This window comes from Chaetura pelagica, unplaced genomic scaffold, assembly GCF_000747805.2.
Source record: "Chaetura pelagica isolate M959 unplaced genomic scaffold, ChaPel_1.0 scaffold142, whole genome shotgun sequence".
Classification (NCBI taxonomy): Eukaryota; Metazoa; Chordata; class Aves; order Apodiformes; family Apodidae; genus Chaetura; species Chaetura pelagica.
In genome coordinates this window covers 7,425,921-7,450,520 of record NW_009952973.1, presented here as the reverse complement: position 1 = coordinate 7,450,520, position 24,600 = coordinate 7,425,921, and the positions used below count along the sequence as shown (strand labels likewise).

At 35.7% G+C, this 24,600-nt stretch overlaps 2 protein-coding genes across 2 annotated transcripts in view; one reads left to right on the top strand and one right to left on the bottom strand.

Moving 5' to 3' along the window:
- Positions 1 to 13,060, top strand: part of LOC104387278 (probable ATP-dependent RNA helicase DDX60) — a 47,895-nt gene extending 34,835 nt beyond the window's left edge. The window contains exons 28-37 of the mRNA XM_009995999.1: positions 1,048 to 1,152; positions 2,002 to 2,202; positions 3,211 to 3,315; positions 4,644 to 4,782; positions 5,425 to 5,546; positions 7,001 to 7,148; positions 9,408 to 9,550; positions 10,566 to 10,717; positions 12,792 to 12,854; positions 12,958 to 13,060. Coding sequence (XP_009994301.1) covers positions 1,048 to 1,152; positions 2,002 to 2,202; positions 3,211 to 3,315; positions 4,644 to 4,782; positions 5,425 to 5,546; positions 7,001 to 7,148; positions 9,408 to 9,550; positions 10,566 to 10,717; positions 12,792 to 12,854; positions 12,958 to 13,060 — 1,281 coding nt within the window. The remainder of the gene's footprint in view (positions 1 to 1,047; positions 1,153 to 2,001; positions 2,203 to 3,210; positions 3,316 to 4,643; positions 4,783 to 5,424; positions 5,547 to 7,000; positions 7,149 to 9,407; positions 9,551 to 10,565; positions 10,718 to 12,791; positions 12,855 to 12,957) is intronic.
- A 3,754-nt stretch (positions 13,061 to 16,814) lies between these two features.
- LOC104387277 lies at positions 16,815 to 23,951 on the bottom strand. Its single transcript, XM_009995998.1, has 8 exons — positions 23,922 to 23,951; positions 23,239 to 23,376; positions 22,808 to 23,041; positions 21,585 to 21,607; positions 20,548 to 20,693; positions 19,872 to 19,972; positions 19,672 to 19,773; positions 16,815 to 18,596 (listed from the first exon to the last, which is right to left on the bottom strand). The coding sequence occupies exons 1-8, from the start codon at positions 23,949 to 23,951 to the stop codon at positions 16,815 to 16,817; spliced, it is 2,556 nt and encodes an 851-aa protein (XP_009994300.1).
- Positions 23,952 to 24,600: the final 649 nt, after the last annotated feature.

Below are 24,600 nucleotides of genomic sequence, written 5' to 3'. Positions count from 1 at the left end.
AAGATCAAGTCCAACCATTAACCTAGCACTGACAGGTCAACCACTAAACCACATCCTAAGAACTACATCTATACATCTTTTAAATACTTCCAGGGATGATGATTCAACCACTTCCCTGGACAGCCTGTTCCAGTGCCTGGCAACCCTTTCAGTGAAGAAACATTCCCTAATATCCAGTCTAACCTCCCTTGACACAACTTGAGGCCATTTCCTCTTGTTACTTGCGAACAGAATCCAACACACATCTTGCTACAACCTCCTTTCAGGGAGTTGTAGAGAATGATAGGGTCTCCCCTCAGCCTCTTTTTCTTCAGGCTATACAACCCCAGTTCCCTCAGCCACTCCTCATAAGACTTGTGCTCCAGACCCTTCACCAGCTTTGTTGCCCTTCTTGGACAGTCTCCAGCACCTTAATGTCCTTCTTGTAGGGAGGGGCCCAAAACTGAACACAGGATTCATTGTGTGGCCTCACCAGTGCCAAATGCAGGGATACAACCACTTCCCAAGTCCTGCTGGCCACACTAATTCTAACACAAGCCAGGATGCTGTTGGCTTTCTTGGCCACCTGGGCATACTGCTGGCTGTCATTCAGCCGGCTGTGGACCAGCATCCCCAGGTCCTTTTCTTCTGGGCAGCTTTCCAGCCGCTCTTACCCAAGCCTGCAGGGATGCAGAAGGTTGTTTTGATGCAAATGCTTCGATATTTTGTAGTATATTCACAGAATTTTTCAATTTGTGACCAAATTCAATATAATTTCAATTTTGTGTTCCATAAGAGGTGCAGTATAAACTTTCAGGATACAGAAGCTTAATATGCATATATAATAGTTATATGAACTACACTAAACAGTGAAATTCATTTCTGTTCATAGCTGTGTTAAATTCATCAGATTAAACTTCAGCTATATGAAATGTTATATGAAGCTATATGAAACATAGCTATATGAAATGTTAAATTTGCTGTTGATTTAATTTGGACATTACAGTTGTTTTTTTAAATTTGATATCTCAATTTCTAATAGATATAATCACATTTGATATTTTATAGGTAGTCACAGCTACGTCGACACTTGCTCTAGGAATCAACATGCCATGTAAATCTGTTGTCTTTGTTGAAGATTCTGTCTTTTTAGATGCCTTACAGTACAGACAGGTATGGAAATAGAACACCTACTTTTTATTACAAGAACAGTATACATGAAACTGTCATGCTTCACAAATTCAGAAAAATGTCTTTCTTTTACATATACTTCTGGGTATGTCGTGAGTTTTAGCTTTTCATTTTGGTGATGGTAATAGTTTCAGCCAAGGTGCTTTTACTAATGTTTCAGAACTGCCAGACAACAAATGTATGTAGTCAAAAGACCTATTCCAGCAATGGAAGTGTTACAACTGGTCAGTGAATTAAAGGCATAGATTTAGTTTTCAGTTATGGGAGCTGGTAAGACAAAAGCTTGTTTTGTTGTAGCCAGGATGTTATAAATCTCTTAAAAATATGCTATAAGAATAAAGTGGGGATATAATGACGAAAAGAAAGATTGCTGACCCAAGCAAGGGAATACACGCTTATGCAGCATCTCTGTCTTCCTTATTCATATTCTCTGTTCTTTTTTCATACTGAGACTACCTCTGCCCCAAATCTGCCCAGAAATAATTCAGTTAAATATAACTTGAAAACAAAGCTGTTGTATGGGTATAAATTAAAATTTACCTTGAAGAAGTATCAATGTAAAAAAGACGTGAAAGAATATAAGTATTCTGGTAAGTCTTTAGGTTTTCTGTCAAATTGGGAAGTTCATATTTAAGAAACTAAGTAAACCCACCACATTTGTAAACCAGCTGTATTTGTAGTACAACCTATTTTTCACACATTCTCATAATTCTGCAGAAATGCTCTATTAGGACTGCATGGATGGTATCAGTATATACAAATCAGGTGTATATTTTAAAATTAATACTGTTATTATTCTAGTAATATAATTATTAAATACTTTATTCTTAGATGTCAGGACGTGCTGGAAGACGGGGACAAGATCTGATTGGAAATGTGTTCTTCTATGACATCCCGCTGCCCAAAGTTGAAAGACTTATCAAATCTAATGTACCTCAGTTGAAAGGCCAGTTCCCTCTGACTGTTACCTTAGTATTGAGACTCATGCTGTTTGCTGCGAAGGCTGATGACAAAGCAGATGCCACAGCAAAGGTTGAATATATTTTTATTCATAGCAATTTAATCACATTATAGTGGCTCCTTAACATGAGCAGGAAGTTAAGCCCTTCAGAAGTAAGCAGTTGGCCTCCAAATGAAATTGCATAGTCTCCTATGCTGCTTCTAGTACCTGTGTCATCTTCTCCACAGTATTGTACTGTCCATTTTCATGCATATGTTCTTTGCAATAAATATTGTCACCAGAAAGAATGTTACTATTAGGAAGGTATTTTTACTGACTCTCATTTGATGCAATATTTGCATTAACTTGGAGGATCAGAAAGTCTTCCAATAATTAAAATTTCATCTTCATTTGAGGAAAAGATGTGAACATACATTTCCATAGGGAAGAGGGGAGGTAGGAGATGCTATGTCACTTGAAACAATGAGAAAAATATACTTATTACTCAGGTCTGTGAATCTGCATACTAACTCTCTGAAATCAAAGAATTCTTATTCTTGCCATTTAATGCAGAAATTTAAGTAAACCAACCCATGATTACAAATTGTTCAGAGATCTTCTCTTGTAATTACTAAGGAACTCTTTACTCCAGATGATCTGTCTTCTACATTCACTTCAGCAAATAGACGTTTCTTTTCAAGGTCTCACTGAATGAATTCAAATATAAGTCTTAACAAAATAAATTGTTAAACTTGTGTTTTAAATATTAAAATGGTATTAAAGTGTAAGGAATAATTTCAAAACTTAGTGGTTTTAGTTTAATGATACTCAAAATACTTGTCTTTTAGATCTTTATATGAATTTTATGTAATTAACTTTAGAAACTTCAGCATGAATTCAGAAAATACACAAGCATTTTCAGAAGTTAGGCATTCAGTTTAAATAAAAATAGAACATAATCCCCACCCAACATTTTCACCCTGAAAACCAACTGAGAAAACAGAGCATAAAAGCTGGATGCTGAATTTTTTTACTTGTTAAAATATCAATATTACCTTGGATTTTTATTTTAATATATATATATATATTTGTTTGACCAGGCATTGTCTGTGTTGAAGCATCCACTGATGTCGTTCAGAAAAGAAAGATATGCTGAAATATTAAAAATCTATTTTGTGTTTTCCTTGCAATTTCTTGTCAAAGAGGTAGGTTTTAACTTGTTCTCATAAAGGGTAATTCTTGAATCTACAGATTCTCATTTGTTTGCATCAGCATGCTTTCATTTATAGAATAATATGTTTTATATTTTATAGAAACAGACCATTTCTTTCTGTTTAAAAAGAAATGTAAGGAAAAAGATAAAATTAAAGTGCTGTAAGTTTGAGGTTAATTCTGAGCTATGTACATTATGGAATAAATTCAATACAGAAAATCATATGGTTTGGACTATATTATTACAAATTGATTAGGAAAGTAAGAGTTGTGCATTGATATTGTATATGAAGATGCATGCATGTAAAATGACAGGAATTTAAAATATTCTAAAGATTACATGATTTCCAAAATGCTGGAACAAATTATATCTCTAAAAAAATTAGGAAGTAGGTGTTGGAGAAGACTTGGAAATGTCTTCTGCGTTACTCCATTTTGGCTTTACAGCCCAGAACTACAGGCAGTAAGAGACAACAATAATGTAATTACAATAACAAGTCACCTGTGCCCAGGTGTCCCAGCCATGCTTCCAATAGGAGCCATAATCAACATTTTTGCTTCCTCTGCTGGGTGTCTGCTGGGTGACCAGGAGTCTGATACTCCCATTGAAGTGAAGAATCTAGTCAACGTACAATAGAGATGAGTAACATTTCTGAAAAGCTACAATTAGCATAAGAAGTTGACAGCCTGGCCAACATAACTAGTATCCTGTCTCAATTTTTTCAGGGAGCTGTACTAAAAAAAAAACAAACAACAAAAAAGACAAACATATAATCAAACGTATCATAATGATTCTTTGGATACTCCCTACTTATACATCATGATGCAAAGTGATCCCTGCCAGGAGAGGTGTCCTGGAATTTATAGCCTTTGATAGTTTTATTCCATGTTTGTCCTCTGTTTTTTTGAAACTGTGTAAGCTTCCAGCATTCTTGCAGCAACATATTTCACAGATCACTGCTTGCTGTGTTTTCATCCATCAAACATTTGGGTTAATTTTTTAAACATTATAATTAAAATCTTGATTTGGTGAATGTATGTACTTTTCATTTGCAGCATGATCTAAATCAGAGCTAAAACTATCAAGTCAAGATACGTGCTTTGCACAGGGAGATTAACATCTCCCATGGAAATACTCAAATAATTGGTGTCTTGTTTTTCAGTAAGGACAAATTTTTGATTTTCAGGAAATTGAATCATCTCAATAGGTACTGATGTATTAGGTTGAATGACTATTCTTCTGAACACCACCATTTTATATTCTTGTTATATCCAAGTTAATCTGTCACAACTAGGCTGTTCTTGCTTTTAAAATAAATAGGGCTACTTGGATCAAGAAGGTAACCCCATAGGATTTGCCGGACTCGTGACACATCTGTATTATCATGAACCTTCCAATTTTGTTTTGGTGAGCTTTCTCAGGAAAGGTTTATTCCACAAATTGTGCCAGCCAATTAAAGGTAAATAATACTCCATGCATCTTAATTGTAGTCTATGTAAGGGTCTGTAACCCCAATGGTTCTGATGTTTTCTGGGTGCCTTCTTGCTGCTGCCACCTTTTGCTTGCCTAGCGTTCATCCTCATACTCTTGGCCTCTGCCTCTACATACCCTGCATATGCTCATATTTCTGTCTGAGAAAGCCAAGACACACTTATGGTAATGCTAGTAACATAAACCTACATTTACTGTTTGTGAAACAAGCAGAAAAGAATGCTATACACACAAAATTTAGTAATTCTTACCCCAGAGAATTATTTGAATTCTGTATAATAAGATGGATGACCACGTGAATATCAACAAATTAAAAAAAATTATGTTTACTGAAATTAGTAAAATCCATTCTATGTGCTGAGATATGCTGCAGTATCTGAACACATAAGAATCCAGTATTAATTGGTACATATTAGCTGCTTAATTATCTACTAGAGTTTTTTGTATGTAATGAGTTGATCTTTATCCAACATAGTCTTTCATAACTTCTGTCAGGACAAGGGCAATTGGGAAGTAAACTCCCGAATAGGAGTTTTTTTACTTTAAGCAAAAAATAATATTTTTTGTTACACTTTCATATGTAACCCAAGTACTTTCTGTTTTGACATAGGCTCAACAGTTTTTTCCGAAGATGTCCTGGAAAAGCTAGTGCTCATTCTAGCAAACCTGTTTGGGAGAATATATCTTCCAGCCTGTTCAACGAGATATAAACACAGATTTTTCCAGTCAAAGGTAGAGAAAACATTGGTCTGTTACGTAATTTTTGCTGTATGCCACTTCAAAGCACTTTTTTCCTTCTGTCAGTTAGACTAGTGCACCCTCAGTAAGTTTGTGGATGATACTAAGTTTTGCAGCAGTGTTAATTTGCTGGAGGGTAGGAAGGCGTTACAGGGGGACTTGGACAGGCTGGATCTATGGGCCAAGGCCATTTATATGGGGTTCAACAAAGCCAAGTGCCAGGTCCTGCACTTGCATCAAAACAACCTTCTGCATCCCTGCAGGCTTGGGTAAGAGTGGCTGGAAAGCTGCCCAGAGGAAAAGGACCTGGGGATGCTGGTCCACAGCCGGCTGAATGACAGCCAGCAGTGTGCCCAGGTGGCCAAGAAAGCCAACAGCATCCTGGCTTGTGTTAGAATTAGTGTGGCCAGCAGGACTTGGGAAGTGGTTGTATCCCTGCATTTGGCACTGGTGAGGCCACACAATGAATCCTGTGTTCAGTTTTGGGCCCCTCCCTACAAGAAGGACATTAAGGTGCTGGAGACTGTCCAAGAAGGGCAACAAAGCTGGTGAAGGGTCTGGAGCACAAGTCTTATGAGGAGTGGCTGAGGGAACTGGGGTTGTATAGCCTGAAGAAAAAGAGGCTGAGGGGAGACCCTATCATTCTCTACAACTCCCTGAAAGGAGGTTGTAGCAAGATGTGTGTTGGATTCTATTCGCAAGTAACAAGAGGAAATGGCCTCAAGTTGTGTCAAGGGAGGTTAGACTGGATATTAGGGAATGTTTCTTCACTGAAAGGGTTGCCAGGCACTGGAACAGGCTGTCCAGGGAAGTGGTTGAATCATCATCCCTGGAAGTATTTAAAAGATGTATAGATGTGGTTCTTAGGATGTGGTTTAGTGGTTGACCTGTCAGTGCTAGGTTAATGGTTGGACTTGACAATCTTAAAGGTCTTCTCCAAACAAAACAATTTTATCATTCTGTGTAGCCAGTTTCCAGCAAGCATTCCAAGAGGAAAAATATTATTTATTTCTGGAAAATTATGAGTTGTGTAGGAGAGATTGCAGGACTGTTGTGGCTAATGGCAGCAAAGCATCTGTGTTGTGTTGTTATAGAACCTGTTGAACATCAAGATGTGCAAAACGATCTGTGAAAGGCAGGCCTTCAAAATTCCTTTTTACCTAGCTGAAACATCTTTCATAGAGCTGTTTGCCAAGCCCTCTGTGAATAAAAATCTAGGAATTTTATAATTACTGTTTAACTTCAATGACTTTTTCTGATGAAATTCATGTTCATCTTCAAGATTCCTTACTTCTAGATGGTCAGGCAGTCTGACAAGTAAAGTTTGAAGCTGTACTCCTCCATCTAATCAGCTATGTGTGTGCTAGTACTTTATGGATGAACCAATGTAGAACTGACACTTTTGGGAAAATTACCTGCTTTAAGCTATAAACTGCATATTATTTCAGGTATTTCTGGAAGATCTTCCAGAAGACTTTGAAGATGCTGTAAATGAGTACAACACCAAAGTAGAGAAAAATTTTGCTCATTTTCTTCTGACAACTGCAAAACTAGCAGATATGGAACAAGAATACAGACTTCCACTGTCAAAGACAGGTAGGAAGTGAAAAATTAATGCATAGTCTTAATTTATGAAATTGTCTTTATTAGGAAAACTAGGTTAATTCTTGTTTTGTAAAGAAAAATATGGTAACATGCTAATAAATATACTTATTTATTATATTTATATTATAATAAATATACTATATTTATATGTTATTAATAAACATAATAAAGAGCTACAAATTGTATTTCACTTTTGCTTTACAAGCATTATAGATTATATTGTATGTGGTAGAAGTTTCAGTTTAGTTGCTATTATTTTATTTTGTAGAGAAAATAAAAAAGGGACTTTTTATCTAAGAAAAAATATCTAAAGTGTAATTATTGAATAAAAGCCTTTTAATTTAATGATCAATGCACTTGCAAATCTTCAAATGCCTCTGATGCTGGAATTGCTTTCAGAGTCTTACAATGGTTAGATTTTCAAACTCTGAACAGCCTTAAGACTGAAGTAACAGTTGAAGAAAATTGTACAATTTTTTCAATCAATTAAGTTACTTATGCCAATAAATGATGTTCTGTTAACCAAAGCAATACAAAAAGGCATGAGTATAAAAATTACCAAGCAATTTGGGTTAAAAATATTTAACTACTGCATAATTCCATTACCTCCTGGAAGAGAGAGAGGTAAATGCAATGTAATATACACTGTTCCATTGCCTAGCTACTCTAAAAATAACATGCCTTCAAAAATACTATTTTTTGATAACTACATTTATTAATCCTTTTTCCTTACACTGGTACAGTGACTATTTTAGTCTCTGCTCTGTACGAATGAAAAAAAAAAACAAAAACAAAAGCCCAAATAACTTCACAAGCTACCATATCTTATCATCTGCTCTGTGTATCAAGTAAGAGGATGCCTGGATCATAGAAGGCTTTGTGTTGAGTGGTTGTCAATACAAAGATGAGGCACTGGAGGAGATAAACAGATAAAGTGAATGCAAAACCAAATTGAGTACTATGTATGGCTTGAAATGGTAAATAGCAGTTTCCATTTCTGGTACTGAGCACTGGAAAGTGCCACATAATGGTGTAACATTAGCGACACTATAGTGAAATCCTGTTTTTTCACATTCAATGGAAGATTGCTTATTTTAACAAGGGAGAGATCCCACAGCTTGGTATTTTACTTGAAAAATGAAGGAAATGAGCTCTAAATCACAGAACGATGCAATTACAAACTAAAAGGTGAAGCATGGACTGCCTTGCATTTTCAGGATATATTCCTTTATATATACTAATGATACTAATGCTACTTTTACCCAGTATGTGAGCTGTGGAAATGGAATTTCCTATTCTGCTTGAATAGTCAATTTTCTTGTTTAAATGGAAGGCGTAATATGGTTGCCTGGGCTTACTTACCATAATCTGGGGCAAGGCTGAAAAAAAGAAAAAAAAAAAAAAAAAGTCAAACTGCTGAGATAATTTATGAATGTCATAAACAGTGTAACTACAGCAGGCTTGCCATGGTACAGAGCAGAAAAGGTTGCAACAAAAGGATTGAAAGGAAGGTTAGTTCAACAATTTGGAAATGAAGAATAAGTATCTATTTAGAAAAGGAAAATCAAAAGTAAAAATACATGCAGAAATAACTGGACAGGTCTTACACAGATAGTGACTGAAGTTACAGGTAGACCATAATCCAACTGAAAGACCATGCTGCTGTCAAAACAGAAATTCATAGTGGGTTACATAAAGCAGAGTGCTTGTACATGACAGCCTTCACATACTTAAACCCTAACAGCCTCACTTAGGATAATCATTCTTTGAGCTCCACACTTCAAGAAAGATGTTGGCTGGGAATCCAGAAGATAGCAATACAAATTATTAGATTTCTAGCTACTAAGACATGTGAATACAGGTTGTAAAAACCCCATTGTTTTTCTTCAATATAGGACAGAATAAAAGATAGAGGTAAAATAAGTCTTCTAATAGTAACTTTCCCTTTGCGCAACTTCATGCTGTTAGCAATTTTGGCTGCACATGAGTCAAGGAGAAAGGCTTAAGTTGTGAGGGAGGTGACTGAAACATAATTATTCGCCACTATAAAAAACTTTCTTATTACTATAATCAATTGCCTAGAGGTTCTTATGAACAAAAGAAACAAACGTATCAAGAAGGATTTAATTTTAGAATATTAACTGTATTTCCTATAATTATAAACTGAACTGAAAATATCTTCCATTTAAAATAGAGTGCTGAAGAGGATCTTTTGACTGCATTATGTTGCATTTCAAATTTCTTGCCTAGGTTTTACATCCAAGATTTGGCATGGCTCTGAACTAGCCTCTTACTTGATGGACAACACCAAAAGCATATCTGCCATCTCACCATTTGAATGTTTATCTGGAACAGTTGATAATGATCTATTTCATGGGGAGATCATTAATAAAGTAAGTTCTTAGTTTAATGGGGGGCAGAATTTTATTACATTTCAATAAAAATAAATCTTAATTTCAATCTCCTTGCCTTTCTTTAGTGTTATGGCACTATGCTCAAGTGTCACTCTTTAGGAGAAACAATTTCAAAAGTCCCCCCCCCCCAAATATCAGCACTAAGTAGCACCACATGAGCACAGTGCAAGAAACACAGAATAGATGGAGGTAGGAAAAATAATCTCTAGTTATCTTTCTTGTAAGGCCTTTTTTCCTTTCAACTCTGAGACAAGAGAATTACTCTAAAATTTCAGATTTAATTCATATCCCCTGTTTGTTTTCTCATCAGGAGTTTTGGTTTTGGGTTGTTTTTTTTTTTTTTCTGTTTGTTTTTTTAAATCAATCACACAGTAGCCTCAAGGATACTAGCAAAAGGATGCATTATGCATTGTTACATTGGTCATTTGCTTCTCGACTAGAACTTCAGTCATGATGTTAGCTAGCATTAGAATTAGCTTAATTGTAATACACATCAACATGTTTACTGTCACCTTGCATTTAACTGGCATCTTCTACATGGGCTTTGTAGCATTAGGGAATTACCATGTGGCTAATAATTCTTTAATAGAAAAAAATAAAATTCCTAGAGCTGTAGATTTGAAACTCACCTCCACTCTTAAAATGCTCCATGCTTAAGGTTGATTAATACATTCAAAGCATCAGTGAGAGAGTCTGAATACATGACCCATGCATATAGAAAAATCCTTATATAAAACTCTAAAGAAATCCAGTGGCCTAGTCAAACTAATTATTCAGAAGGTCCCAGAGTTGCACTGGCAATCTAAGTCACTTCACTAACAAACTTTCTCCTGTGTATACAGCCCACATGTACTTGTGCAGATTTTTGGAGAGGTCAAGGATTAGAAGACTGGGACTTTCCAGCTGTGGGTCTAAAGGTGTAGGTTTGACAAAATAGGCATATAAACAAAACTACAGTAGCTATTCAGCAGATACCTTCTCCTTTTTTTTTAAGGCTGTGTTCCAATCCCTTGGAATTAATGTCACAAACTGCCCCCTGCTTTATTTGAAAAAGTATGATAGGCAGGGAAGGAGGAGGCCACTCAATGCATATGCACTGGACTTCTACAAGCATGGCTCCTTGACTGCATTGACAACTGATAACTGGTATGTACTTGCATTTTAAATACTGTTAAACATCAGCATTATTTACAATATGGCATCTCTTTGCTTTTAAAACCTTCTGCCTCCAGAACTTAGGGATAGAATAGCTGTTAAATATGGTTACTTAGTTGAACATTTTAATAAGAATAAAAGATAAACTACATGAAAGTCCAAAGGCAATGACTGTAAAGTATTAGCCAGGTATCCAAAACAGTACCATAAATGAGAAGTCTTGACTTTTGTGACATGGGCTATTTTGACCAAAGAGTGGTGTCATCTCTAACTACCTCTCATTCCTTGCTGCATCCAAAACAAAACTCCTTCCTGGTGCAGGAAGACTGTCATCCTAGAAACCTGACTTTCACAGTAACAAAGCACAATTTGCCAGCAATTCAGTATTTGTATAAGTATTACTTCACTACTCCCTCTTTTCCTAATATTTTTAAGCATTTAGCAACTTGTCCTGATAGTTCAGTCATACTGTCATCTCTCTTTAAAGGAAAAAAAAAAATAAGCCATGAAAAATGCTGTGCCCAAGCTGGTCGATCACTGCTGTTATCATCTATTTATGTTGAAGCCTGTGTCACCTGCACTCTTCCTCTCTTCTTTCCTCCTGGATCACTTATGCTCTAACTTTTCCAAAACTGGAGTTTTAATCCTTTCTTTTACAGTCTCTTGTCTGTTTAACACAGATCATGATTTTCTCCTTTAATGTTTTTGTTCCTTTATCATTTGCCTAAACTTTGAACATCTCTTTGCTACTATGTTACCATATTCTAGACTATGGCATTGGGCTTCCTCATTTCAGGGACTTTGCTGATCATTTTCATTGTGAAAAAACCTTGATAAAAAACACTTGTGAAGAGCCTGTCAAGCTCTTACGCTTGATAGAACTCCAAACAAACAATCCTTGAGACACTTTCACCTTCCTAATTAAGCAACTTACACACTGCATCAGTCTTCTGGTTTTTCTTCTCAGAAGCTAAATTTGAGATTTTTTTTCTTCTGCTCTTACCATTTACAGCTCTGTTGTCCTCTTCAGTCTTTTAGAGATGCACCTGCTAAAAAGATGTCTTGTTATTTCATCTTTATCACTTTGATCCTGAATTCTCACTGGCCTTCTGGAATCTTGTTCATTAAATCCATCTTTTTATAAAACTTGTAGCTTGCAGTTCTTAATGCCATTCATGTACCTGTTTTATTCCCAGCCTCAGCTCAAAAAAGCTGAATCACAAGTTCTCTCTCCCAACTACTGTATCAAGTATCTTTATTTTGCCCCCATGCTCACAGTCAGCAACTTTTATTTATGAATAAGAAAACATCACCTCACTCCGCTGCCTGAGGGTGATGTTGGGAGCATATAATCTGCTTTTTTGTAAGCTCTTCAAAGAATACTCCATTAAGAGCAATTAGAATACATATTCCATGCATTGCTGTAGTTACAATAGCAGAGTTTGGCACTAATGTGACATTACCAAGAGAAATATATTGATTACATTATAACATGATTTGATTCTATCAAGCCAATCTAGTGAAAGATGTCTCTGCCAATGGCAGGGGTGATCTTTAAAGTTTCCTTCCAGCCCAAAACATTCCGTAATGCTATTATTTTCAACACAATACTGACTGCAATCTTTAAAAAATTGTTCTTAATTACTAAATTTATTAAGTTGCTTGTTGGTAATCAGTGGTCCTTTTTGGAAAATATAGGGTCTTTAGCCTCTGTAGAAAGCTTTCACTATTTATCCAGCAGATTCATCTGAAGTATAGTTTTCCAGTTTAGTTTGAATAATTAGCTGGTCACAAACTGTTGAGGCCATGTTCCCAAGAAAATATCTTCCCAAATATTCCTCTTGAGTCTTTTATATGCTTAGTGTAAATGCAGAAACATTGCTCTTCAGCATTAGGAATTATTTTAAACTTGCAGTTACTCTACAGTAATCCTATGAACTAATATGTCAGTGTTTGAGGCCATGGTATATGCTCTCTGCATCCTTAGCTAATCTACATGACAGGCTTTATTTAAAGGGAGACTAAGTTATAATGCACAAACATTTGAATTTTTTTCTTTCTTTAGGTTAAATGAAGGAGATGCTTACTATGCACTCAAGGATTTTTCACTCCTCATAAAGTCTATTGGGTATGATAAACTGCTTTTTAATATACAATATATATTTAATCTTTAAAGCTACTTAAAATGAAAACATGCCTTTTTTTTTTTTTTTTTCTTTAAAACACAACAGAACATCACTGAGTGAACTGTGTGATGATCCAAATGACAATGTTTTACTGGCATTTCAAGAACTGGGTAAAATCTATGAAGAGAAGCTGAACTGTATTACCTGAAGAAAAAAAAAAGAAGCAACAAACATCTCTTACCATAGAGATCAGCTGCCTTTTAAATAAGAAAGAGACTAAGTCCAAGTTACCAGATTTGTTTTATAGTAAAGCTTCAGTAATATCTACTATTAATAATCCCATTTACTCTAGAAAATTAACCCTCTACACTGATATTTTAGCAGCTCCAATGTCAAATAGCAGTTTCTGATAGATTAGAAAACTGCTATTGTACTTTTTTCTTTTTTTCAGGCAGTGATACATACATATGTTAAGACAGCTCTCAGAAATACACTGAACAAATATCATAGTTCAGACAGCTGTGAGATTAGCACTGGAAGCTTTCAGCCTGTTTGCGAAGAATGGTCAGCAATTACTTTGGCAATTACAATCAAATAATTGTTCTAATTATCTTCCAAAGTTTCTACTAAGTTATGAAATAGTACCTTCATGCACCATTAAAAACAGCTTTTAAATCTGTCTGGAATCTTAGTCTACAAAATTTTAAGTATAAAGAGCACTTTGTATCAGTACAATGAAGTGTGATTAATAAAATGTTCCAACAATACGTAGAATTGCTTCAATTTTTGCTTCATATCCTTAAGATACAGAAGGATCCAGGACGCCTCTAGCATACTTGTCAAAAAGGCTCTTGCAATAGAAACTACTGAGTTCAGTAAAATATATTCTTGTTTTTTGCTAGAAAGACAAAAAAATTCCAGCATTATTTTCATACTATTCCTGAAAATTATTCAGTTTAACACTGTACTTTAGTCTACTCATAGTCTGAAAAAATATACTCACACATACTAATGTCTAGGTAACTTAGGAAAATTGGGTTTTGACAGCAGTCCTTGTTGCCACACACTATTTTATGATGACCAACGTAGTGATAGAAGTTATAGTCTGTTAATAATAATCAGAATGTTCTTTAAGAACAATTCAGAATCCTACTTCTTTGAATTAGCTTTGGTGCTCAGCAAATGATCACTGATGAAGCCTTTGACTGGAAGTCTCCTTAGGCAGCATTTAACTACATGCAACATGTTGCTAGAAGACATTGGAGGAAAACCTCTATGTAGTAAGGTAGCACTGCTGAGCTACCATTACCTGACTTAAAACTCTTTTTTCTTTCCTGTTTTGTGAAACAAAGTTATGACAGAAATGGAACACAGTGGTAGAAAAGACTGCTTGAACTCTGCTTGGACAGTAAAAGTTACTCAAATTACTCTTTACTGTCTGGGAGGTCATGCCATATGTAGATAAATTTTGCACAACTGTTCCTCAGCTAGGGCAGAAGTGACCTTATTTAGACATTTCCTTCTTTGTATTTCTCCAGTATAACTGGAGCTTTCTTTTTAGCTAAGACACAATTAATTGACCAAGGAATAAAGTCAGAAATTGCCCCTATGGTGTTCTTAGTAATTTGATAAATCACGATGGAATCCTGGCTCAAAGACAAACTTATGAGAACAATCACAGGGTAATTTTATAAGTGTAAGAAAGTAATGTCTCTTAAAGCACTAGTAACTAACAGTAGCCAACCCTTCACTGTCAATAAGGTACACAAAAAGCACCTCTCTCCTGTTATGTAAGGAGTCAATAGTAAAGATGACCAAGTGGTTAAGTAGAAATGACCAAGGAATCAACCTGTGAAAATACAAGAAAAACTGATAACTTTACTGACAATTTCTGAGTGGACTGTAATTTTACTGGGATCTACTGTAAAACCTCCTTCTGCCTGTCATTTTATCTTTGGACTGGAACCCAAACATCAACAATTTCTGGTTTTAGAAGTGCCATAGCTGTTTATTTGCTTTATAATTGTATAAGGTGTATTTTAAAGCAGATACTGTGTCTTTTAGTGAAAATTTAACTTTATTAGACTCTCAAGAAATACTGTAACAGACATGAACAGAAGATATGTAAAAAATAGGCAATTTTATGACTCAGCAGGATTTCTGAATAACTGGAACTCATTAGAAGGTTTTTGTTACTGTAGCAGAAAGCAAACATTTTCTACAACCTTCTGGCAACAAGTTTTTATTGATGCCTTATCCATCTCTCTGAAATTATTCCACTTCTCTCATTTTCATTATAGCAAGAACCTGCACATGTAACACTTTCTGCCAGTATCATCACCTCCAGCCTTTGTCTTCCAGTAATTTAATACCTTTTCAACACTTTTCTCCTACACACACAGAAGGATATGACAGGATTGTCTAGAGATGGAAGCAGAACAATTCTTAATAGAAAATTGAAGTACAGCAAGACTTAAGATATATTAATATAACTATAAAAATAACTTTTACCACCTTCCTTGCTATAATGCAGATACAAAGGGAATATTAGTAAGTTTTATAAGTTCTAGAAACTATTTTCCAGCACATGTTAATAGAGGTATGCAGTGCCATAGGAAAGTTGAGGCCAAAAGTTTAACATAAATAAAATTTAAATTAGGACATTTCCTAAACCAAAGAGAGTATTTCTAAGTACTCTGTAACAGTAAACATATTGCTAAGCCTTGCAGATACTTAAATTTAAGTAATATTTCTCATGAAATGACAAAGACAACTTGGAAACTTTTTTTTAAAGATGACTATCTAGTTGCCAGTAAAATGTTCTGAAGGGATATTAAATGTTCTGATCTCATACTTGCCAGTTGACATATCTACCTAATGTAGGATTAATTTATTTAAAATCTGGCACCAGTTCCTGTTAGATAGTGAACACTAAATGAAATAGAGCTTTAATCTGAAATAGTACTTCCACCTGTGTATTCTAATAGCTAAAGAACAATTATATCTTGGATGCAACAAAATGGTTAATAAATTGGAAAAGATGGTATTTTTATCTTCACAGACTAAAAATTCAGTGTGTTCTGGATCATTAATACTTACAGTGAGAAGTGCTGTTTTTCTTTTTTCCTGTCCTTACCCAAATTTTATAAGATTTTTGTGTTTTAAAAGGTCACTTCTCCTAATGCTTTCATCAAAACAGTGAGTTAATAACTGTCAACTGATTCCCACACTGGTGCCAAAAGGAACTGAACATGAATTGTGACTGTTTTCTTAAAGGCAACATTTCACAAGTGTAGCTGACACCCTTCTGCAACGTGTAACAAGAACATCCATGTGGTATTTCAATTTCAAAGGCTAAGAAAAATTATTGAAATGACACTAGAATTTCCATGTTCAATATACATCAAATAAATCATAGAAAAAGGAAACAGCCAAAGGGAGATATTCAAGGCAACATTCAGTAGTGCCCTTCAACATCCTTTATTTTCCCCATGGCTTTCCTCCCTCCCTATAAAATGAATACTATTGCCTGTACTCTTTCTAATTTAACCCTAGTGCACGTGCTGCTTTACTGAAACAGCAATATTCTACTTCCTCTTGCTGAGGCTTCACTGAACCTTCCTTCTGGGACATCTCAGTGCCCCATTACCATACATACTCTGGTCGTACTTCTCAGAAGGTCTGTGTTCTTAAATACACAGCATACATTGTCATACTTGAATCTTTAGCAAGACATGACATTTTTGTTTTTTTCTTCAGTTTGGGTTTGTACTATAAAAATCACTTTTGTACATTACACTTGGTAATAAGTATTTGTTTCTAACACAGAGATACCTCAATTGGCAACAATTAGGGAGAACAACAGCTGTAAAAATCACAGGTATCCCCACTTTTTAATGTGTTAAGTAGCATTTATTTAATTTCAGCTTATTTAAGTATAGTTATCTTCCATTTAGCTCTCTTCATGTCTCTGATTTTCTTCTAGTAGCTATTTTGTCTTCAGCAACAGAAAAATACTCTGAAGCACTGCTGGTGTCAGTAGAGACAGATGTCTGACTTAGATCTTCAGTGTCAGAATCGCTGTCACTTGGCATTCCTCCTGCCTCATTTACTATAAGCCCAGAACCTCCTAATGATGGATCATTGAATGTGCCAGGAACAGAACAAGCTGCATTCTGAAGCTGTACAGAGTCAGTTTCATTTTCCCTCCCAGGACAGGAACAGTTGCTCTCAGCAACACTTTCTTCACCTGTTAATTTTGTTTCTTGTTTTGTTGCTGTAGTAAGTGAAGTGGAAGATGCATTCTTGTGTTTAGCAGGAAGAACAACTGAACACAAAGTCTGACTACAAGAAGAATTACAATCAACAACCACTTCTGCACTTTCAGTTTTCTTTGATGAGCTCATAGGAAAGAAAGAACCTTCACATTTTGGATGACTCTGCCTAGAACTGGGGTCTGCACACTTTGCAGATAGAGGCTTCTCTGGACTTAGCGTTTTGCCAGATTTCATCTTCTCTTTTTCTGTTTGTTCAGTACCATTTCCAGACAAAACCCCACAGGAAGTCAGTGAATCAGAGGTATTCCTGATGACACTTCCAAATGTAAATACTGGTGAAGGCAACTGAAAACAGTTATTGCTGAAGGAAAATACACAGTTGCTGTGGAGAAGAGGGGACTCGGAAACATCATTCATCCCAGCTGCAGTGTTGGTTTCTGAAGTACTGCAAGCTGCATTTGTGGTGGATTCTGACACATTAGCTTTTTTTTCCCATGAGGCAGATGGTTTCTGTGTATCATGTTCTGTGGTTTCCTTTGAAGAAAGTGTTCTCTCTCTCACATGAGATGATGCATTTTTGTCAGATGGCTTCTCAGATCGGCTAAAAACTGAGGAAAACGGAAAAACCTTAAATGAATTGCTGACTCCACATTCTGCAAAACAATCTCTTTCTGAATTGCCAATGGGAAATGAAAGATCAGGCTTATCTTGTTCTGCTGAGTCTAAATTAGGACTGGTTGAAGCATCAGAGACTGTGGCTTTGGCTATAGGACCGTGCTTTCTGAATTTGCTTTCATCCTGGCTATCAGTTTTACCTGCATGATCACATTTTCCTAGATAAAACTGAGGGAAAACGTATTTCCTTTCTTTCTTTTTAAAGGAAGATGTACATCCACCTTTACTAAATCTGGGTAATGAGTTATTATATGCACTGAAAGCAAAAGGTGAAGCAGAAAGTCTGTCTGCAGAAACATCTAGAAACTCTGAATTTGTAACATTAATAGCTTCTGGTGCTGCTGTTTTTAAGCCAGATGAAATGCCAGAATTTGTATCTATGGCATTGGAAACAGTAACTGATGATGCCTGAATGGGTAATTTCTCTTTCATTACTAAGTCTTTAGAGTTTTCTGTTAAGGCTGGAGTGGTTACTTCCTGGGAACTTCTCTCTTGAAGTAATTTTAAGTCACCATTTGTTTCAGTAAAGTTAATACTTGTGGATGGGATGCTGCGATGACTGGCTCCAGAAAAGCTTCTCCCATCAAAGCCATCTGTTTTTTGCAGGGTTCCCATTTTCATTGTGTCTCTGTTACTTGCTTTGGTAGGTGAAGATACAGAATCAGTTCCTGAGGACCTATCCTGCAAAGCCTCTGCAGTTACAAATTTATACTTTTTATTCGCAGGTAAAGTTTGTGTCTTGAAATCACTGGTGAGCTTCCGACATTCCATGTAGTATTTATAACGTAACTCCTACAATGACAGCAAAGAATCCCATTAAGTAGAATAGCATACGTGGATTCAGAAGTTATAAAACTCACATACAATCCTAAGACTAAGAGTTTTTAATATATTCTGTAGCATTTATGATGTTTTTTTCCATTGTTGTTAGAAGGGAAAAACACATAAGTGATTAAGGACAAAATGTTCTTTAAAAAAATTAAAGATTAAACAAGATATACATTGGAACTCTGGTAATAAAGCAGGTTTTTAAATAGGAGATTGCAGAAAACTGTATTTCAAGTCTCATCCAAAAATCAGAAAAAGCTAAACGTACTAGCTTAGACCTTAAGCAGCAAATTCTGAAATGGTCATGAAAAATAATAACCTGAAACCTATTTAGGTGGTGGGGTTTTTTTTGGTAACAAATACAACAACTATGTAAACTGTATTCTCAATGGGAAAACAGATTTCTACAAAATCCTAGAGAAAAATAATTCTATATTTAAAGGACCTAAGCAACTTTTTCATTTCATCATCTGCCATTGGTATCCTCAGAATAGAAATGTGATTCTCTGCTAGCCATGCTTCACTAGCTGTAACTAGAATCATTCTGTACATCACAACACTTACTTAGCCATCACATGGAACCACTTGTGAATGAAAAAATATTTGTAGAACCAGATAATTGGAAGTGAAACAAAAAAGAGACTGGATTCAGTTTTGTGTCAAATTACTGGGAATTTAAGTAGTCTTGGAAGAGCGAATTCTGTTTATCTTCAAAAAAAATGAATGCAGGCAGATGACTTCTTCAAATAGGCAACAGAAGCTTATTTGCCTTAGGAAGCTAGAGATGTGACTCAAAAAGTCACACTAAAATAGAAAAGTAAGTATTTAAAGTGAGTAGTAAGATTAAGTTTCAGCTTTCTGAAGAAAGAAAGAAGAGTAAAACCCTGACAGCTTTAATAACCTAGTCAGATTTATGTTCTAGAATTGGAAGGGTATCTTTCTACTACGGAAACTGAAAAAGATGATAAAAGCTTATTTAGGAAGTTGTGTCACAACACGTAGTAACTGAGCCATACTTACAACAGATATTTAATCATACCTCGTGACTCATGTTTTGAAACGCTGACATTTCTGATATCGACATTAAGCGAGTACAGATCCTGCTGCCGTCTGACAGGGCTTCCTCCTGCCCTGCTACAGGCTGAAAAATGTTTTGCAGCAGAGGTTACAGCTCATTTTGATAGGACAAACTAAAAAAAAAAACAGTACAGTGTTGTAGACCCATAGTGAATAACTTACAAGAAATGTGTTGGTTATATTCTTCTGGTCCCGCCACTGCTTCATGTTAGTTTTAAACAGAGTATTTTTTGTTGAGTTCTCAGTTCCTCCAGAAGGTAGATCTATCAGAAAGAATACAAGAATACTGATGGAAAGCATATTAAGTATGGAAAATATTTAAAGATTTCTGTGCATCTAAGCATAGAGTCCAATTAAGAACACAAGTATATTACCCTAAGTGATACTTCTTTAAACTTCTGTGATATAAAGCAAAAGGCCCATATAAGAAGTTTTCTAATTGCCTGGAGTTGCCTGCCCTGACACAAAACTGATCATCTTTCTCCTATGAGGTAAAAACATTTAATCAGAGCATAATTAGTGTACACATCACACTACAACAAATACCCATCTAGTTCAGCAGCACACTTCTGACAGTGGTGATATTGGTTGTGTAGAAAAATTATAATGATACTTCTCCAACTTCCAAAAAACACAGCCTAGAGTTTCTAGATAAAGCACTTTCATAAAATGCATTTAAAAACCCTTCATGATTTTGCCATCCATTAATTTGCTCAAACGCTTTCTGAACACTCGCATACTTTTGCCATGCAAATTGTTTATTAGCAATTAGCTCTACAATTTGCAGGTTCCTAGAGTTCCTGAATCTTGTCCTATAGTGAAAGTACTTCTTCCCTACCTTTAACAATGCCTACATTAACAGGCATTAACTTCAAAGCCAAGATTTCATTAACTACGGGTTTGATATCCATCTTCTTCTGAGTATACTCTGGTGGTTTTTCATAGCTGGATGCTATATTCATCAGGTCAAGTTGAGTCTTCATTCTGGAAATGTAAAAAAAACCCAACAAAACACAGACACTATTCCTAATGTTCACATGCCAAACAAATTACACCTACCTAATTTAAAAAAAGCAAAACAAAACCAAAACAAAGAAAGAATCCATGAAGAGGGAAGAAGAAATAAGAAAAAAATAAGTCTTCAATAAAATGTCAGGTATCCTCTTTTTTTTCTTCGACATTACTACTTGAGGAGTCAGTTGAATTAGGTTTCATACACAATTAAAATTGCAAGTAGTAGTGCTGGCAGTTGAGCAACAAGATTAAAGCCCCCCACTTTTCTTCATGTACTATACCTGAACCTAAATTACACTTTCTTCAGAGTGCATTGCTAATGTTAGTTTAGACCAGAACATGTTTTCAAAAGCTCCATTTCCAATATTCTCTCTCAAATTCTGCTTATAAAGTATTAAGAATCTTTAGAAAGAAATACACAGGGTAAGTGCACTGCAAACACAAAAATGAAGACACTGCAGAACCTAAAGTTTAAAATTAATGCTCTTAAACTTAAAAATTTTTCTAAAAGATCCAGGCATGCTTCAGTGTTCCCAATTATAGATAAGGTATCTAAAAATATCCAGTCACTATGTATTAATCAATTCCTATACTCAAGTTTTTGTAAGGGACTGACAAAGACTGATTAAGTCTAATACCAGATAAAATACGACTAAAATTCTTGACACATTTCCTAAAACTTGAAACACAGAGCATCGAAAAATCTGAATGTATTATAACGTCTTAAGTACTAAATACTGTTTTAATTTTAACTTGCTATATTTGGCCATATCCAAAGTAACTATTTTCTTGATTTTAAGCTTCAAATTACACTAGACAACTAACAAAGCACATAAAAAACCAAAACGAAACGATACATACCTTGTATTCAAGCCACAGGCCACCTATAAATAAAACAAGAATTTGTAAGATATGAGTTTTCCTCCAACTCAGAAAAGACTATTGCTTTATAAAAATACTTCAGACTGAACTCCCTGTCTTCATTTCACAGAACTATACGTAATAAACTTGTTAGTGTTAAAAAAAACCCAAACTAAGAAAAAAAAAAAAAGAGTATAAAAAAAATAAAATTATGTCTGGGACATGTATCATTCTGTGTTAAAAACATCCTTCAGAGCCAAATGAAGGCATTTAAATAATTAATCATGACCCATATAGTTTTCTACTTTATTTCAGATATTCAGGTACTAATAAATATTCAGATGAAAAACTATTTTGTATTTCTTCATGAGGGAAGCCTATGCTCTCAACATTCTATTACACCAAGATTTAAAAAAATGTCTTTTAGTTTTAAACCAGCCAGATAATGGCAGTATGAAGTGCTGTAGTCAAGTGACAGTGTTTTCCTCTCTAATTCCCTTAAACACTATGAGGAAGACTTTCAGGGTCTTGCATACAGAAGTGCATATACTATCTAGTACAGTGTGTGTTGAAAGCACCTAGGCCACCTTTGATTAAGCTGCTTTATCTCCATTGCACAGCTCAGTGCAAAGTTTACAGCAGGTTTTAAAATCCATAAAATCACCTTAGTTCAGTTATCCCAACACAAGTACTGCCCTGTGCAGCACAGACAAGTTCCTGGTTCTGGTTCCAATCTTCCCCCAGAAGGCATTTTTAATGTCTTGCAGGTTTAAAAATGCAATGGAGGTGCTTAATACACATAGCATTTAAAAACAAATATGGAAAAGGAAGTAAACATGAGACAATCCTGAAGGCAGTACAAGTAAATAACTCCCTATCCAGCACCAACATAGCTTACATTAAATCTGGCAGCTTAATACAGTGAGTGTTGCAGCTATAAAGTCAATATTAATTTCATTATTTTTAAATAAAGAAAATAAGTGTCTACTGAATTTACTAAGTATCACTGATAAGCTGCAAAGAAAGCATTCCAGACCTTTCTAAAATGAAAATAAAATAATTTAAAAAAATAATTTAAAAGTATGAAGCATTATGTAATTTTAGTCTGTATTTTTTTGCTTGTTGAATTTGTTTTTCCTGATCTAGGAAATCATAATCTTGAATATGCAGGCTCTACATGACATTTGACATTCATTATCCAACTGATAAAAAAATGCCATCACCTCCAGGAAACGCTGAGGATCACACTCATGGACAAGCTTATCGCAGTCCTTCAAAAAATTCTCAATGGTCTTCTTGTGAGCTTCCTTCATTTTCTTCCAAATCTGAAATTCTTTCTCCTTTTTTGTTCTTTGATTTTCAACATCTTCTAGCAATTGCCATTTTTTCATTTCCAGAGTTTTGAAAATTTCTCCAAATTCCAGTGCAATTATCTCTGCATCATTGTTCAGCACCATCTAGAAGCACAAGAACATAAAACCAGATGAAAATGCAGTAGCCATGTCTACATGGAGTCACTTCCCTAAGTATCCTCAGAGCACATCAATGCCACAAGAAACTCCAGTATGTTCCACATTATGATTAACCAAACATGAGAAGAGTAACAAATACCAATACATATATATATATAAAATAACCAGCATCTTTAACTCACATCTGTATCATTTGGTTGACTTGATAATTCATTCATCAGCTTCTCATTTATTACTCTCATTTTTTTCAGACTGCTGAAGAAGGTTAACTGCAAGACAAATGAAACGCTTACTACAACTTTATCCACTCCATAAAATAACTACATTTCGGTGGTTATTGAGACTCACAGCATGGGAGGTTCTGTACAACATATTAACGCTTTTCTGGATGAGTACACAAAATTCCTTTTACTATTTCTCTTTAAGTAATGGTTTTAGGCTCACCTACAATGCATATTTCTAAAATGGCTGTAGGGTTACCGTACAGTTAAAACATTGCTTCCCACTGAGTCTTTTTTCTCAAGCTCCCCCCTCACACACACACCTATCACAATCTAAGTTTTAATGCTGTTGTTCCCGATTGACAAGCATCGGTGTGATAGTCACTTTTTTTTTTTTCCTGCCTCGCAGTGATAAGGTAGAAAGCTGTCCATAACAGTTACTTCTGTTTTGTTTTAAATCAAGATTGTCACCGTTTTCCCCCTCCTTTGCCTCACTACATTATCACTAAATTTGACACAGGAATTCTCAAATGGTCATCAGAGAGGCAGGAGGACACTCCGTGCAAAAGCAGCCTCTGGCTGAAAGAATGGTCGTGCAGAACTACCCATACTCTTCATCACTGCCCTGCAATTGTTTCAATTACCGCACAGCAGAATGCTGTACGACCTTGCATCCTGCACCCAATTTGCATAGGGCCTGAAAAGCTCGTTCTATCCAAATAGCAGTTGTTGTGGCAAAAAAAATCACAACTACTGCCACTGCAACTGGCCATTAGGCCAAACACTTGCTTTCTTTGTGCAAACAGGAATGCATTCTGCTTTAAAGTTTATGATTAGTTGCCTAAGCCATCTATTTCTAAATATGTAATTATCTGTGACCCAAATTACTTATGACAACTCAGAGAGCTTATTAAAAAAAAAAAAAAAAAAAAAAATCTGGGTGTGGGCTTTTTTGTTAGTAAGACTAACCTAGTAGTTCTTCCTGAACTTTGAAAAACTGGATTCTGACATGCAATTAACTCTTAGCATCAGTGTGCTCTTCCAGCAGACTGCAAGTCTCAATATTTGAAAAAAACCGAAAACGACCCCCCAGAAGCCACGCAAAAAGGCCCCGGCTCTTAGTGTGCTTTGGGATGTTTGGTTCAGCTCTGCCGATACTGTAAGGGCCCCTGGCAGGTGGGCGATGGAGCCAGCAGGGGAAGGCACCCCCAGCAGCCCACACAGAAACGCCGGTTCCCGGTTCAAAGCAGCGCACGGCCTCGCTGCCTCCCGCCTGCCCCACACGGCCGTTTTCACGGGAAGGCAGCCCGGGGCCGGCACGAC